The 17,821-nt window shown below is 40.2% G+C and overlaps 1 protein-coding gene across 2 annotated transcripts in view; it reads left to right on the top strand.

Moving 5' to 3' along the window:
- The window catches only part of LAMC3 (laminin subunit gamma 3), a 4,228,426-nt gene that overhangs the window by 2,332,710 nt on the left and 1,877,895 nt on the right, over positions 1–17,821 (top strand). For both annotated transcript variants that reach the window (XM_044058389.1, XM_044058388.1), the window contains one exon: positions 14,746–14,855. In XM_044058389.1, coding sequence (XP_043914324.1) covers positions 14,746–14,855 — 110 coding nt within the window. The remainder of the gene's footprint in view (positions 1–14,745; positions 14,856–17,821) is intronic.

Below are 17,821 nucleotides of genomic sequence, written 5' to 3'. Positions count from 1 at the left end.
GTTTCCAAATGGCTCATGGACAGAACCTACATGGTGAGAGTTGCGGGAGCTAGGTCCGACTCTAAACCTATTACAAGGGGCATTCCCCAGGGCTCAGTCCTAGGACCCCTCATGTTAGGCATATACTTCTCAGAGGTACAGGCAAGCACAGGAGGACTATGGCTGACCAAGTTCGCAAACAACTGCAAACTAGGGGCTATAATTGACTCTCCGGCTGACACAGACATCCTCCAAAAGGGTCTCACTGAGACGGATACCTGGTATCAAAATCATGGCCTCAAGCTAAATGCCAAAAAGTACATAGTCATCCCATTGGGAAAAAGCAAAGTACCCACAAACTACCACATAGGTGGTAAGTCCCCTAAATACGGAAGACATAATAAGGGATCTGGGGACCCAAGTAGATGGTAATCTCTCCTTTGATAATCTCATTGCCAAAGTGGTTAGAAAATCCTTCTATGTGGCCCACCTAATCACAAAAGAGTTCACATCAAGATCAAAAGAGGTCATTGTGCCCCTCTACTCATCACTCATCAGACCTATCATAGAGTACAGCGCCCCATTTGGGATGTAGCTTAAAAGACATCTACAACAGCTGGAAAGACCACAGAAGTGCCTCACCATGAGGATCACTGGCCTCAAATAGATGCCCTATGCAGCTCGACTGAAGAAATTCCAGCGGTACTCGGTTGAATACCGCCTACTCACAGGTGATCTCTGCCTTTCATACAAGGCCATGTCCAACCCAGAATTGATGGACATGCTCCACCTAAAGAAAACCATATCCCTTCGAGCCACACGCTCTAAGGATCTAAACCTCACCACAACAATAAATAGGACGTGCTGGAGGGATAGATTCCTGTCCCAGAGACTTCCCATGCTTTGGAACAAGATTCCAATCTACATTATGCAGAGCTCCTCGCTAACACTCTTCAATAGAAACCTTGACGAGTGGATGGGAAATAGAAAGTTTACCCCAGGGATCACTTCAGTGGCTCTGCTGGACAGAGGCACAGGGAACTAATCTAAGGGGACAGCAAAAGCCAACACATTCTGGCTAGGCTTATAAATGCCTTCGGGCAGATAGCCTATTACCTACCTATGAACCTATAGATATATATATATATATATATATATATATATATATATGTGTGTGTGTGTGTGTGTGTATATATATATATTATATATATATCTATACACATGCTCACACAGATACAGAGGTATAGATACATGGTATCTCAGAAATATACAGAGCTCATATGTATACAGTCATATACACACATAAGTAGAAGCACAGGCACCCACACACATATATGTGTGCAGTTATTACAGCTCTTTTATTAACTCTGAGCACCTCAAATGTTTTATTCTGATCAAATAAATGAAGTATATTTACATGTGTGTGTGTGTGTGTGTGTATGTATAGATATATATATTGAGTCCCCTTCAGAAGGTCGAACTTTTAAAAGCTCGACTTTCATATGGCTGAGACCATATGATAGAACTTTTAAAAGTTTGAATGGTCGGAATGGGTATATCCATACAGCGTGGAACGGGAAGATTTCCCTTTACCACAATGTAGTGGGATCTCAGAGTTGGTATATTTAAATAACGGATGGGGGGTGCAATTTTGTTTATTTTTTTTTTTCACATTTTCAAATATCCAAATGTTCAATCATATGGTCTCAGCCATATGAAAGTCGAACATTTGGATCTTCGATTATGTGATGTAGACCCATATAGATATATAGATATAGATATATATATATATATATATATATATATATATATATATATATATATATAGTCATTGTCAGACACGTACAGTGTAAAGCATTGCAGCACCTCCCACACACATGCACTTTCTCTCTCTCGCTCTCACACATATGCACATGCATGGATGTATTTACTTTGCTAACTCTGCAGACCTCAGATGTTTAATTGCGATCAAATAAATGATTTAATACTTACATAACAGTCAGAATAATGTATTTTAACTCATTTCTGTTAGACATATTTCATGTAGTTTCAGTTCATACAATGTATGAAAACGCACATGAGCATGCACACACACACACACACACACACACACACACACCATTATAACTGCTGCTGCAGTTACAAGTTTTAATTTTTTTGTTCCTGCTCACTAACCACAGATTTTGAGCAACTGCAGTTAACGAGGGAAATGGAAGTGGCAGGTCCTTCTAACTGCAGCTGCTACTGTTGTATTACTTGTGTTAATTTCATCTCTCGTTTTACTTTTCTCATTTACTTACTGTGGCATTTTAAGAGTCATGGTTAGCAAGGAAAAGGGGATTCAGATAAAGGATTTCATTCACATTGCATGGATTTCATGCCAGAGTAGTTAGCCTTCTCTTTACCAGGCTCTCCCTTTACTTTAATTCTCTCTTTTGAAAGATTAAGCATGCACTGGGGAATTGCTAATTCTCCAAACTCATTCCATTTCCTTTTGTTGGTTATTGCTGCTCATCACCAGACTGATAATGACTGGTTGGTGGTCTGCTGCTCATTATTGTGGATTGGTTGGGACTGTGCTGATCATCATACAGAAGTGGGTTGGGCTGTGCTGCCCATCATAATAATGGGACTCTGCTGCTCATGATAGCGGACTAGGTGGGACTCTGCTAATAGTCATCCAGTGTTGGGTGGGATTCTGCTGCTCATCATTGTTTCAGGTAAGTACTTGGCTATCTGACCCTGCAGTCCATTTTAAGCCCAGACAAGTTCTCTTTTTGTGCTCAAAATAACTTATCTCATTTCGTTATAGGTTGGTCTTACCCATCCCATAGTCCATAATTATACATTACTCCTAATAAGAGTAACTGCATTCACACCATCGATAATTTGAGGGGACCCGTGCATGGGATAAAATATTTAGGAGCTGCCTCTGTCCATTAGTACTACAGGGGGCATTCTTGGGGATATATTTTCTGTTTCCAACCCCTAGATTTAAGTTGTGTTTGAATATGTACAGAGGTGAACTTTATTTTATTTGGATTGGAAATTCATTCCAGAGCAGCAGAATCCCCTGTGGGAAAAACCTGCTCAAAATGTCAGTTGGATGTTGCAGAAGAGGTTTAAATCCCTAGTCTGAGTATTTCTGATTCCATTTGACATGATGATGTGCAGCAAATCCATTAATAATGGGTCAGAGGATGCCTTGTATGCCAGACACAGGTCATCTCTAGCAGTCTTTAGGATACTGAGTATCATAACAAGGTTGTGAGTCAGTCTGTGTAGGTCATGTTGCTTAGGGCTTGTATCCTTTTAGCAGTGTACCTCTGTGGGTGTTCCAGTTGTTGTATGTGTCTGGACAAATGCATTTTAAAGACATTATATTCAGTAATTGGCCTAATGAAGGCTGAGTAAAGGGGAGAATGACATCCATAGGTCTAGACAGAATCCCTTTGTTTATAATCTGTGCTTTACAGAAGGATTATCTTAAGAATGGACCCATGTTAGTCAACAGTTAAGTCACTGTCTACATAAGTTACCAAATCCTGGATCAGCTCTTAGGGGCATTTTGTCAATGTGGTAGTCCCCTGGGGTAGATGACTCCCCAAAGGATACAGTAATGCATTTTTTTGGCATTTAGTTTCAGCCCATTATTCTGGCACCTGTTATTTATTTGGGACAAATCTTCCTGCAGGATGGCTGCGCCATCTGGTGATTCAGTGACTGCTGCTAGCTTGCTGTCAGTTGCAAACTTAAGTCAGCAGGAGCCCTTTTGGTATTGACTTTTTTTTTCAATAGCAGTTTTATTTTCTTGTGCACCAAATACAGATTAGGTTAAGTACAATTGTAACAAAAAGAGTACAAAATTGGTTACACATATAGTAGTACTAATGGCTACCAAACACAGCAGCTCTAAATCAAACAACTAAATAGAATATTTACACAAGTGCTACAACATTAAAGAGAGGAAAATTTGAGAGAACAAAACATTCAACTTAGATCTTACTTCATACAGTGAAAAGAGATATATCAAAGACTGATATTACTTGAGAGAGATGGGCTTCATAAAATTGTACCTGTCCCATAGTTAATACAGCTAAATGGAATCATGAGTCCAAAATATGATCAAAGAGTAACTTCCAGTAATTCTGGTAGTAGACTTGTTTCTTCGCATTCTTTATAATAAGTTTTTGAGAAGATATATATGTTGCCATATTTCTAAAACCATTCCAAGAAAGTTTGGTACGATCTAACCAATTTTTAATTATATAAAGTTTGACTAGGGAACACAAAGTAACTAGTATGTGAAACTCCAACCTGGAAAACTTAAGATGTTCTGTAGTCCTATCTCACCTGCATTCTTACTCTTGGGTTCGGAGCCAAACCTCGGCTCCAACTCGGCAATTCTCTAGCTCAAAATCTTCTGGTTGGCTCGTGGCAAGGAGGTATCCCATAGTGCACTGCTAACATTCCCAGATCTCATTCATTGAGCTCAGACGTGCTACTTCTTCTTGGCCGTGGCTAAGTGACCATTTTTTTCTACTCGTTTTTAAATTTATAGCTTCCTAATTTATAGCTTCCTAAATAACTGTATTCACTTATTTGGTGAATTTTCATAACCTGTGTCTGTTTTAGACATTTTGTGTCATTGTTTGCTCTGTTTGTGCTGTTTTTGCTGTTGTTGATTGGCCGTCCTACCGCTGGCCTTTTTGTGTGTTTCCCTACATAGTTCTTGTCTCTCCTTTGCTTTTAGGATTGCTTAATTGTTGTTTCTTTCTCTTTTCACCAAGGGCTAGGCCTGTTTACATTAGAGGATGTAGTCCTCGGTTCTGTTGCTCATGTCTTCTTCCAGGGCTAGGCCCGTTTAAGTTAGAGGACTTAGTCCTCTGTCTGTTATTTCCTTCTTCTCTTAGGGCTAGGCCCATTTTAGTTAGAGGACCTAGTCTTCTGTCTGTCTTTATTGTTACCACAGAACTAACCATTTATTTAGAGGTAGTTCTTGTTTGGTCTTTACTTGATTTCTGGCATTGGTGTTTATTTGTGTACAGATATGTCTAAGGATGTTAAGGACCACAAGCCTTCTGGCTTTAAAAAATGTACTAAGTGTGCCCAGAAAATGTCTTTGACAGATGGGCATAATATTTATGTCTACTGCTTAGGTACTATTCACCTTCAAGAGTCTTGCTCATTTTGTCATGCCTTTAGTCCACGTGTTCTTCAAGAGAGAAAGAACAAAGTCATTTTGAAAGGCCTGTTAAAGCATTCTTTTGAGGATGACTTGGCTTCCTTGTCCTCCAGTTCTAAGTCACCATCTTCCAAAAAAGAAAAAGTCAAATCCACTAAAAAGCAGTCTCCCACTCACTCAGTGTCATGGGAGCTGCCAGACAAGATTGCCAAATTGACTACACCCTCTTCGGCGCCACTGGATTCGGTGCTAACAGAGGTTTCTGATGTAGAACAATCAGTTGTGGTTCCAGGAGTTACAGAGCCGATAACAGAGTCTGTCTCAGAGCCAGTAAGCTGAACTTTGTCAAGTCTCTCCAACATTCAGATTGCCTATTTTTCAGTGGTCTAGGTCCCCCACTTTATCCTCCATGTCCTCTAGGAGCCTTTCTGATGAGGACGTTGAGAGAGTGGTGTGCAGACTCCTCCAGACTTCGGCACTGGCAAATTTAATTTCGGCTCCATCCCAGTCGGCTCCGTAGCCTAATGTGCCTGTACACCCTGTTGATGTTCCTCCTCTGAGCTATTCAGGCTCTTCGGAGTCAGAGATGTTGGTGCCACTTGCTATAGAACGTTTGGTTCCAGCTACTTCAGTTGGTCTCTTGGTCCCGATATCCGCTCCGACCCCTTAGGTGCCATCCGTGGGACCTAGGGTCCTAAGCTCTCCAGTCAGGCCCGAGGGGGACACTTGGACCTGAACTTCTTTGGTTTCGAGTTTACCTCTCGGTGCTTCAGCCCGGGTGAGTTTGGACCCCACATCTGCCTCAGAGCCTATCTCCTCAGCACCGAGGACTGCCTCTGCACCTTCAGAGCGGGGGGCATTCTTGGAGCCAGGAGAGTCGGCTTTCAAGGTGATGAGTGTTCTGTCCAAGTCTTCAGTTCTAACCAGGGGTACCGACACTCTTCCCCCTAAAGTGCCAACTTCAGTCTCAGTGCCTTCTCTCATCCAACACAGCAGAGACTCGCAGCCTCAGGAAACCTCCATGAGTGGTCCCCAGTCTTCTGAGGTCTCCCCAGAATATCCTTCTGAGGAGCCTCCTCGAAAGAAAACTTGTAGGAGGAAACATGTTGACTCCCCCGATGAGTCCACTACATCAGACACTGACCTTGAGGAGTCAGAAGGGTCCCCAAGTCATCCTCTGATATTATCTCCTTCGCAGATATCCTTGAGATCCTGAAACAGAAAGGCAGCTGGCCCACCACCTCCCCTTCTGATGAGGAGTCAGTGTACCTGAAGGCTTTTGGGACTCAACCCTCCTCCTCTTGGTATCTCCACCTTTTGATGAGCTACTGGATCTAGTGAGTCGAAAGGTGTGGGAATCTCCCAATACTGTATAACCGGTTCCTAGAAGACCTAATAAATTCTTGTCAGCACCAGGCATCTACTATTACAGGCCAGGGATTCCACCATTTCAACTTGCCTGCAGCTAGGGATTACAATAAACTGGCAAAAATCTGTATTATCACCCTCTCGGCATGTGAATTTTATTGGTGCTAAAATAAAAACCGTCACAATGAGGGCTTACCTCCCCGTAGAGAGAATTCAGAATCTCAGGCAACAAATTTTGAGTCTACTTCCCCAGCGGAACACAAAAGCAAAGGTGGTGCTCAAATTGTTAGGGATGATGGCCTCTACAATAACATTAGTTCCATTAGCCAGACTGCACATGAGGGTTCTGCAGTGGTTACATTTTGCCCAAGGGTCACTGCAGCATCTACCTCTTTCTCACCCCATTCTGATAACAGAATCGTGCAAACAGGATCTTCACTGGTGGACCCAGTCAAGTCATCTGACCACAGGCAGATCATTTGTTCAGTCTCCCCTGTCGCCACGGATGCCTCTTAGATAGAGCGGGGGGGGGGAGGCATTATCTAGGGAGAACAGTCCAAGGCATGTGGCAGGAACACAAGGCTCATTTGCATATAAACATCTTGGAGATGAGAGCAGTGCTTCAGGCATTGCAAGCACTTCACAGCTTTCTCCCTCTAGGGACGATTTCGATCCACTCGGACAATATGTCGGTTGTATGGTACATAAACAAACAAGGAGGGACCAGATCTTATCCCCTTTGCAGAGAGGCCCTTTGAGTGTGGGAGTGGGCAATGTCTTCCCAACATTTTCTGATCACAATGCACATTCGGGGAAAAACCAACGTGATAGCCGACAGGCTCAGCAGGGCTATTCTGATGCCTCACGAGTGGTCTCTGAATCCACACATTGTGGAACAGATTTTTCGCCGATGGGGTCAGCCTTTCTGCAATGTTTTTGCCACCCCTCTGAATGCCAAATGCAGCAGCTACTTCACCCTGATCCCCCCCGAAGGGTCAAATTTGTTCAAGATCGTAGGGTTATAATAAGCATTATTATTATTCATTAGTTGCGTATAGCCCATCTTCTTAAATGGAGATAGGTTGACAGTGAGGTTTATTGCCTTAAGTTTCTGTTCCTCTGTAAAACTGCTTTCCTTATCATCCCAGTATTTGGAGTATAGCACTGATTTTTCATGTCTGATGGCCTTAATAATTTTGTAAGTGTTGGATAGTGCTTTCTTCTTGCTGTAGAAACTTTTCATAATTCCTAGTAGTCTGTTTAAATCAAACTCATTAAAAAGTGTGTGTCTAGACAATGCTGAAGTAATTTCCCTGATCTGTCTTAGAATGATGGTGTATTTTGTATTTGCCTTCAAGACTTCACAAAACTCTTGTAGTGATTTCTCTTTATATTTATAAATATCCCACACTGTACATTCCTTAATTAGTAGGTAATCAGATAAAGTTATCATTTTATTATTTATTTTGACGTTTGGGTTTAAATGAATAGGTTGGAGAAGAAAAAGAACCTTGCTCAGTTTTAAGGATTTTATCAAATCCTGAAAGCTTCTAATGTTTTGCTTTAATTTAGTATTAATTTTGAGATTCTTGATAATTACTGAGATAAGAAGGGTATGGATTTGGGATTTATATTATCCTTGAGCACATGCTGATGCCAAATCATGACCTATATTGGAAATCAAGACTCTATGTTAGCAGAGAAATTAGAAATTAAAATCAATCTGATGGCCCCAATGATTTTATAATAAAGCTGGAAGTCGGGCAGACTTAACCCCCCTTTATCTTTAGGGTAGGTTCATTTCAAATAACTTATCCTAACTGATTTGGGGTACCAGATAAATTGGCAAGTACCTTGCTTATTTTATGGAAAAAGTAGTGTGGAATTACTGAGTTTGAAGCATTAAAATGATATAATAGTCTTGGAAAGATGTTTATTCTGATTATTGCTGCTTTAGACAATGCAGATGATTTCAGTTGTCTCCATCTATTCAAATCTGATGTAATATTGGACCATATTTTTTCCACATTATTCTGGAACATGGATAATTGATTATGTCCGTAAGATATCCCTAAGTACTTAATAGAGAATACTGTTTTAAAAGGGGAGTCTGAGAAGTAGCATTCTCTGTGATTAAAGGGGTTGATGGGAAATATCTGTGATTTCTTGTGTTTAACCTGATAGTTTGAGACTTTCGAGAATTCATCTATCGACATAACAATTTTCTTTAAATCTCTATTTGGGAGTTCAAAATAGATGTTCAAATCATCTGCAAATGTGGACAACATTACTTTGACATTCACAATTCTAGGTATTGAGTGACATGATCTCTGCGAGAGATGGAGAAAAAGGGGTTCAATGTAGAGATTAAATAGAAGCAGTGAAAGTGGCCATCCCTGTCTAGTACCATTAGCTATTTTAATGGGACTTGATAAGATTTAATTAATGTATAGATAGGTGTGAGAATTGTTATATAGAGTTTCTATCTGGTTAACAAAATCCTTTGGGATATTAAAGTAAGATAGGGATAAGAAAAGGAAGTTTCAGTTAACTCTATCAAATGCTTTACAAGCATCTAATACTAATGCATACATGGGGTTTCTTTCCTTCTTAATAAGTTTGTCCCATGTATGTCTATTAGACATAAACCCAGATTGTTCCGGGGATGTGAGTGAGGGCATGATTTTCTTAAGTCTTTTCTCAAGAAGTGAGGCTAGTATTTTAATGTCAACGTTGATTAGGGAGATCGATATGTAGTTGTGGGGATTGGTTTTGTCAGGTTTGTTTTTGGGAATAAAGATTGTTTTTGAGTTGTTTATATAAGGATCAGTTAAGCTCTTAATCCTAATGTGATTAAACGCCTTCAAGAGTATGGAGGAGAGTTTCTGGTTGAAAGTTTTATAAGTCTGTAGTGAAGCCATCTGAGCCTGGTGCCTTGCCTAGTTTTAACTTCTTAATGGCCTCAATGATTTCCTGTTGTTTGAATGAGGCTGATAGAAGTGATGCTTGGTTCTCATTAATCCTTGGAAATTTAAGTTCCCTTAAGAACTCTTTAATCTCAGAGCTGAGAGCTTGATTGGCATTCACACTATATAATTCTGTATAGATTTGTTTAAATATTTCTAGGGTCTCTTGGTCTGTCTTGTGTAATGTATCTTGGTAATGCAATAAAGTAATTCTAGAGGCTTCCTGCGTATTATCAATTATTCTCCCCCTGGTTATAGATGGAGCTTGCACCCACTCAGCATATCTAGCTATGAATTTGAGTTCTTGAAGTGTATAGTTTTGCTGATGTAAATTAAATAATTCTTCTTGTGTTATATATTTATCTGGTTCTCCAGATCAAGACATTGGATAGTCTGGAATTTCCTTTCAAGCTCCTTAAGTTTAATAACTAAGTTGCTTTCCTTTTCTTTCCCCACATTTTTGAAGTATGTGGATTTCTGGATTAAAATACCTCTAATTGTCACCTTACAAGCCACCCATTGTACATCATATGGAATATCAGACTGAATTAGATTCCTGTCCAACTCTGTCAAGATCTCTGTTAAATCCCTAACCACTTCTGAGTTCGAGTAAATTATTATTTAGGGACCAGTTACATCTATTATAACTACTCAATCCTTTAGTCGACCAATTTTTTTTTAGTGTAATTCTTGAATGATCTGACAGAATCTGGACTCAATGAGATATTTTATATCTCTCCTCATAAATGATTCCAGGATTAAGAAAAAGTCTAGTATGGACCAGACGTTGTGACATTTAGAGTAGTAGGTATAATGATTATTTTTATCTAAATCTTCTCCAAGTGAGATAGGGTCAGTGAGATAAAAATCTGAAATAAGATCATTAAGAGCTAGTGAAACTTGATAATTGTATAAGATAGATTTACTAGAACGATCAAACACCGGGTCAATTAGTGAATTCCAATCTCCTCCAAGTATATAATAGTGGTTTGGATGTTTAAGGAGTAGATTATGTATTTCCGGTTTACCTTCATGTGTGCGTATTGCACAAGGACGAACAGCAATTGTCCTAAAGGCTGTTTGCAAAGTTTGCAAACGCTGAACGGAAAAAGGTTTGAATTTACAATGAGCGAATGCACAGTGACATTCGCTCATTGCACATTTGGCATTTTGGGACGGATTGCACTATAGTGGGGAACGGTGGTCCCTTTCCCCATTGTAGTGTGATCTCGGAGTTAGAATATTAAAGTAGGGAGGTGTGGGGTGCAGGGGAGGCTTGGCCCCCTGCTTTACACTTCATTACATTTTTTTTTCTATATTTATGTTTGAAAATCAGTGAATCTGCTTTTCGATTTGCTGATTTTCGAACATGTAAAATTGTCGCTGTTATGACTTTCATGATTACGATTCACTCTTATGAGCAAACGCACCAGTGTGATTTGTGTTGTAAAGGTAAACTATATTTCCAAAATGAAGTTTTGCTGACTTGAGCATGGGCTGTACACATTTAGGAATAGAGCTGGCTTAGGCATTTTGGGGATTCAATGAAATAGCACCATCTACCATTTATAAATTTATCTTAAAATCAGCAATAGATTCCTGAAAATAATTTTTGACTATGATAGCTACACCCTTAGAATTTGTGCTGTCTCCTGATGCAAATATGACTTTAACCCATCTCTTATTTAAATCTGCCTCCCAATCATCATGTGGCATATGCGTTTCTTGAAGGAAGTGTATATTTGCTTCTGATCCTTTGGTATTTCTCTTTGTGGAGGTGACTTCCCCTATTTTGATTCTCTACATCCTATCTATGAGCCAGTTGGTGATCTGCTGGATGGCATAGGGGTTTATTCCCAGTTTATTTGGCTTTTCTACTATACCTGAGTGGGGAATTGCATCAAAAAGCTTTGGCCAGGTTGAGGTATGGGGTGTGTACCATTTTGCCTTCATCCATTGCTTCAGTGACCTTTTCACAAAAGTCCACCAGGTTGAGTAAGCATGACATGCCCTTGACTAATACAAACAGAGATGGGTCCAGTGTTTGGAGGACCCTATGTCCTGATTGATTCATTCCATGATAAAACTTTCCATAACTTTGCATATGAGGCTGGTCAGAATTATAAATCTGTAATTCTCTAGGTCCATGAAAGGTCCTCCCTTATGCAAGGGAATGGCTGTAACTGTATTGTAGAAGACTGGGTGGGACCATACCTCTCAAGTGTACCTCATTACAAGGGATGTTCCACATTTTCAGTCTTAAAAAGGCCATGTTCCTCATTGTTCCAGATTGTAACGTCTGCCATACATTCAGCGCTAAGAATTTTTTAAATTGATACCCATAGTAAATAATACTGCATCATAGTAGTTCATCAATAGAACTGCTTATAAGTATAAAGTAGCACATTCTAACCATTTTGTGAGCTTCCTCATTGACATTTTCAGTAAACTGTTATCAGGTGTTCATTATTTTTCCCATTTGTTCCACATTATGAGAGGTAATTCTCCACATTCTGGAGATGGAAGGTGGAGATCTGTCAGTGGCACTCTGCTTCTATTCATAGAGGACTGGGTGGGACTCTGCTGCTCATTATAGAAGACTGCATGGGATGCCACTGCTCATTTTAGAGTACTGCATGCAACGCCACTGTTCATACACTCATAGGTTCATAGGAGATTACTAGGCTAATGGTTTAAGGTCCCTTACAAGCCTACCTAACATAACCCAGTTTTACCCAATATATGGCCTCTAGGGGCAAGAGGATGGCATGGATTTGTGCCTGTGCATTGAGTATCTTATAGAGTGACCTTGTCCATAAGGAACATAGGCAGCACCCAAGGTGTGGCTTTGCGATCCCCCATCCATTGATTCAAACAGTGTTTGAAGAGAGCCAAAGAAGGGCTGTGCTTAATGTGAATAGGAAGTCTGTTCCAAAGAAGGGGCAGTTTCTGAGACACATATCTGTCTCTGCAGCATGTTGTGTTTGAGTTGCTGACTAAGTTTAGATCCCTAAATTGGGTAACCCTCATGCTGTTTGACATGTGGCTGTGTAGCAGCTCCATCAATGCTGCATTTGTGAGTGGCTTGTAGGTTAGGCATAAGCCACACCCTTAATAGTTGATAGGAGACAGAGTAAAGGGATAGGGCTTTTAGTCTGTCTGCATAGTTCATGTTATTTACAACCTATATTTATTTTTGAGGAACCTCTGAGGTCACTCCAGCTGCTCTAAGTGCCTAGTCAGCTACATGCCAAATGGCACACTGTACTCTACTCGACAACAGGATTTGCATGCCATCATTTACTTATAAGCTGTGTCACATAAAAGGATTTCCTCACCACTGTGAACACATGGGGATCAAAGTTCAGGCTACTATCTATCTATGTATCTAGATTTGTCACCTCTGACTCTACTCTAAGAGGTGTGCTATTGACGATGAAATTTGCAGGGGTATTTGACTTACTAAAGGTTATAATAATGCACTTTTTTGCATTTAGTTTTAGGCCATGGTTCTGGCACCAATCATTTATCTAATCTAGACCCTCCTGAACGATAGCTACATCATTGGGGGATTCAGTGATTGCCCCTATCTTGCAGACTTTCTCATCTAGAGGCCTTCCACATTTGGCTTGATGTCAGAGAAGTGTATTCCAAACAGGAGGGGTGCCAGTACTGAGCCCTGTGTGGCACATCACTAGTAACTGGCTTCTTGCTGGATCTGGATTCACCCACATTAACTACATGTGGTCCTGCTTGTGAGCCAATTGGCTATCCATCTTGTGACATAAGGATTTATGCTCATTTTTGTGAGTTTATTTATAATACACAAGTGGGGAATTGTGTGAAATGTCTTGGCCAGGTTGAGGTAGGCAGTGTGCACTATTTTACATTCACCCATGGCCTTTGTGACTTTCTCAAAGAATTCTACCATATTCAGTAGGCTTGACCTGCCCTTGACAAAGCCAAATTGGGTCGAGTCCAGTGTTCCAATGTTATTTATCAGATCCATTATTATTCTTTTCATGGCCTGACATATAAGACTAGTCAAACGTATGGGTCTGTAATTTCCTGGGTCAGTCGATGGTCCCTCTTTATGTAGGGGGATGCTGTTCTGCACTCTGTCAGGACAAAGCCAGTCTGGAGGCTGTAATTAAGCAGAAATCCTAATGGACCTGATAAGTTCTGACTAAAGCTGTTTAAGATGCAACCTGGTATACTGTAAGGCCCTATTTAAGCCATGTTTTTAGCTTTAGAGAGTGCAATAATAACCTGTTCTTGGGTAATAACTGGTGGGGAAGTGGTGGAGAATATTTTTGTGGAAGAACTGGGGTGACAGGGAGGTGAAATTTGAGCTGAATTTGCCAGCCAGCAGATTTGCTCTGTCCTCCAGCTGAGTATAGGTGATGCCATCTATAACTAATTCTGCACATTGTTGGGTGTTGCCCTTAAGATTGTGGACATAACCAAAACATGCCTTATGGTTATCCTTAGCTTTGCAGGCTATTTTTGCCTCAAAGTCTGCTTTCAGAGGCTTGACTAGTACCCTCATCATACAGGACTGAGTGGGACTCCACTGTTCATCACAGAGGACAGAGTGAGACTCTGGTGCTCATCATAAAGGACTAGATACAGTGCTACTGCTCTTCACATAGGACTAGGTTGGACTCTGCTGTTCATCTTAGCGGACTGGGTGAGACTGTTTATTATAAAGGACTAGATCAGACTCTGCTGCTCATCATAGAGGACTTGCTAGGACACTACTGCTCACCATAGAGGACTGGGTGGGGTTCTGCTGCTCATCATAGAGGACTGGGTGGGGTTCTGCTGCTCATCATAGAGGACTGGGTGGGACTCTGCTGTTTATCACAGAAAAGTGGGTGGGGCTCTGCTTCTCATGATAGGGGAATGGAGCTCTCCCTGTCTAAAAAATTCCATTAAGGAGCATGGATGAGACTGACAATTATTGAATTGGAGTTCTGGGTTTATTGCCATGTTTTAGGTACCCAAAGCACATGGCTAGCAGTGAATAGCCTGCAGTTCTTATCTGAACATGCTGATCTGTGTCAAAATAGGTGACACACTGCTTTATAAAGTATGAACATTCACAAAAGTAAAAATATGTTAATCCATGTTATGGTCAGGTTATGTATCTAACTAGCATGCAAAATGGTAGGGTAGAAGGCATTTTACTTTTCCTGAATTAGTTCTTACATTTTTTTTCTGAAGCTACTTTTTTCTTTGGCACAGGTTATATGAATCAGAGGCTGGAATCCAAACTTCTGTACCGTCTTTTGAATTTCATCGAATGCTGTCCAACCTCAGTGCACTGAAAATTGGTATCCCCACAAGCCCACACTGTAAGTAACTGAAGATTTTAATTGCTGTGTGGATTTTACATTTGCTGAATCTATTGTGCTTTGTCATTTAATCCTTTAATGGCGCACTGTTTAAAACTTTTTCCTGGCTGCCTCTGATAAACACCCACTGATGGAGATTGCTTGTATCAGCACTCAAACAATTGGCTGACTACCTTTACAAGCATTTTTGCAGTAGTAAATGTCAGCAGTTCCTTACCATTGCTCTCATGAGGGAAACTTGCTGTCATGCATGTTACAAGGATGACCTACTTAAATGCATGCAGTCAGCAGCTATATCTATTGTCAAAAGTCTTAAAGCCAAGCTGATTTGAGAGATTAAATTACATGATCAGTAGCACTCACATAGTCTCACTGTGTATGTGAACAACTGTTCATTATTTCCAAGTCTCTGCTTTTCAGAAGTAATGACAAAATTGTAATTTTTTTAGGTAAAAGGGAAATTGTTGATTCCAAAGTACTACCATTGTCAGATTAATTGAAGACCTATGACCTTGACATCTTAACATGTGTTTTGCCTCAAAGTTTCAAGATTTACTTTTAATAACAAATCATCATGCACAAAAATAAAGTATTTACATGTTGCTCCAAAGTTTAAATGCACCAAGAAATAAACATTTCAAATTCTCCTTTAGAAAACTGATTAACCTATTTATTTGCTTTTCCTTGTTAGTCAGGTTTGTTAAAATGAGTTAATGCTTATTTTCAGTGGATGTCCAGAGAAAAATGTTCCATATACACGTTGGATAAAGTAGAAAATAGAAATTAGAAACATGGGCAAGTCAATGGACAATACAGTAAAAGCTGGGTATAATGCGGATGAGAACTATGCCTGGAGAAGTGGATGTGTAACATATGCCAGCACAGCTAGCTGGAATTTTGTAAAGAATTGTATGTTATTTGAATATCAAACTGATTTGTATAGATGCTTGTGTTGAAAATGTATTTGTAAAGTTGCTTGTGTTAGAAATGCACCAACAGTGGGTCTTGACTGTATTGTAACTGAATTAAATGTGTTTAACAGAGGATACTGGAAGAGAAGAGGTTAATCTCAGCCCCAGCTAACTTTGAAAAATAGTTGAAATTAAATTGTGCCATAAAGATTGTATCTTACAGTTCTGGTTGCAGTCAGAGACAAAATGTCTGGGAAACCAATTATTAGAAAGCCTTCTGTATTGTCTCTAGCAGGGAGTTAATTGCTACTCTGGAAGTATTGAGGCTTGAAATTGTTTTTTGACTTCCAGGAACTGCAACAGATCAGCAGATGGTTGTGTGAGTACAAATACTGTTTGTATCAAATGTTGATAACAAAAATAAAAAAAAATAGAAGGGCTGGTTAGGGGAGAGTATAAGATGTTGCCTTTCAGTAATTTGTGGAGTAATGATTGAAGGATTACATTTCAAGAGTTGGTGCAGCGGTCGCGTTGTTGCCTCACAGAAAGAGAGTCTCCTGTTTAATTCTTGGCTGGAGCACCTTCTGTGTGGAGTCTGCATGTCCTCCCTGCGGTCGAATGGCATTTGAAAGACGTGTGTAAATGGGGCATGCCTTCGTTGAAGGTTGGGCATCGAGCTGGCGCCTCAGCACCATAAAAATCAATTGCCAATCATTAGCAGACCGGAGTTATGCTGTGGTGACCCCTAACCAGGAAAAGCTGAAAGAACAACAACAGTTATTTCAGAAAAGTGGTATTTTAGAGGTTCCAGCTAATCCACAGAATCAGATAATGGAAAAATGAGTAAAAAATAACAGATGTGGGAAAGAAGGTTGTTAAAATGATTTTGGAATAGGGAACAGACCTCCCTTGGCTGTGAAACTGCATAAGAAAATACATGAACACTTGTGGGTTAGCTGATGTGCATCAGGAAATACTATGTAATACTCTTTTGGCATTTAAGTGCGAATCAGAGGGATAAGGGTAAATAGAATTTAGTGAGATTGATATGATGGCTGAAATTCTGAAGGGCTATGGTTAAATCAGGACATGCAGCATATGTGAATTTCCACAGATGAGGTTTGATGCAAAATGCCAGCTGTGATAAATGTAAGACTTTAAAAGCAGACCTGTCTTACATGCCCTATATTTGGAGTAAGATAGAATTCTGGAAAGAGGCCTGGTGAAGGGTAATGGGAGAATGGATGCAGAGATTGGTAATGCCTTCAGAACTGTGTTTAGCATGACATGGAATTGGAACTCTAAGAATGAGAAAGAAGATCAAACTAATGGTGCTCTTGTCTGTCACTAAACTGACAATTGTCAGAAACAGACAGAACAGGCAAGTGGTTAAAGCATGGATGATGTGATGACACTCAGGGTGGAGGAACAGAATGCATGGGCAATGAATAGAAGGAGAAAGTTTGCTGTAGGTTGGATGGTTTTTTTGGTTAGTAATTTTAAATGATATGTTGTCCCATCTCGCCTTCATTTTGCTGGTTGGGTTCGGAACCGAGCATCGGTTCTGACTCGGCCTTATACTAAAGCTCGAGAGCTTTTTACTGGCTTGAGGCTGCCCTCTATCCTATGACGCCTAGCAACAGATACCCAGATCTCATTTGCCACTTGAAGCTTTGGGATTCCTCTCTGCTGGCTCAGGCTGAGAAAAATTTGTTCTTACTTAGAAATGTTTTCTTCCAAAACTTATTTAAAGTTATTCAAAGTTACTTAAAGTCCTTTTAGTGTTGTTTACTATCTACTCCATTTCTTGTATTGTGTTTTTTTTGGGGGGCCATCATTTGTTTTTTCTCCTACTAGGCCTGTGTTGTTTCTGGTGCTTCCCCTTTCTGTTTAAGTTAGAGTATCTGGGAGCTGTTTGCCGTACTTCGTTCTCTATAGCCCACTTAAGTTAAAGGGCTTCTCTCTGTTGTTGTTGTTGTTTGTTTTCAGAGCATCGTTTAAGTCAGAGGCATCTCTCAGGTTGAGGAGTTCATCTTTTTCAGTCAGAAACTCTCC

This window comes from Protopterus annectens, chromosome 16.part0 (assembly GCF_019279795.1).
Source record: "Protopterus annectens isolate FY-2018-M chromosome 16.part0, PAN1.0, whole genome shotgun sequence".
Taxonomy (NCBI): domain Eukaryota; kingdom Metazoa; phylum Chordata; order Ceratodontiformes; family Protopteridae; genus Protopterus; species Protopterus annectens.
Note: the sequence above shows the minus strand (reverse complement) of the source record. Positions and strands in the feature narration are given on the sequence as shown.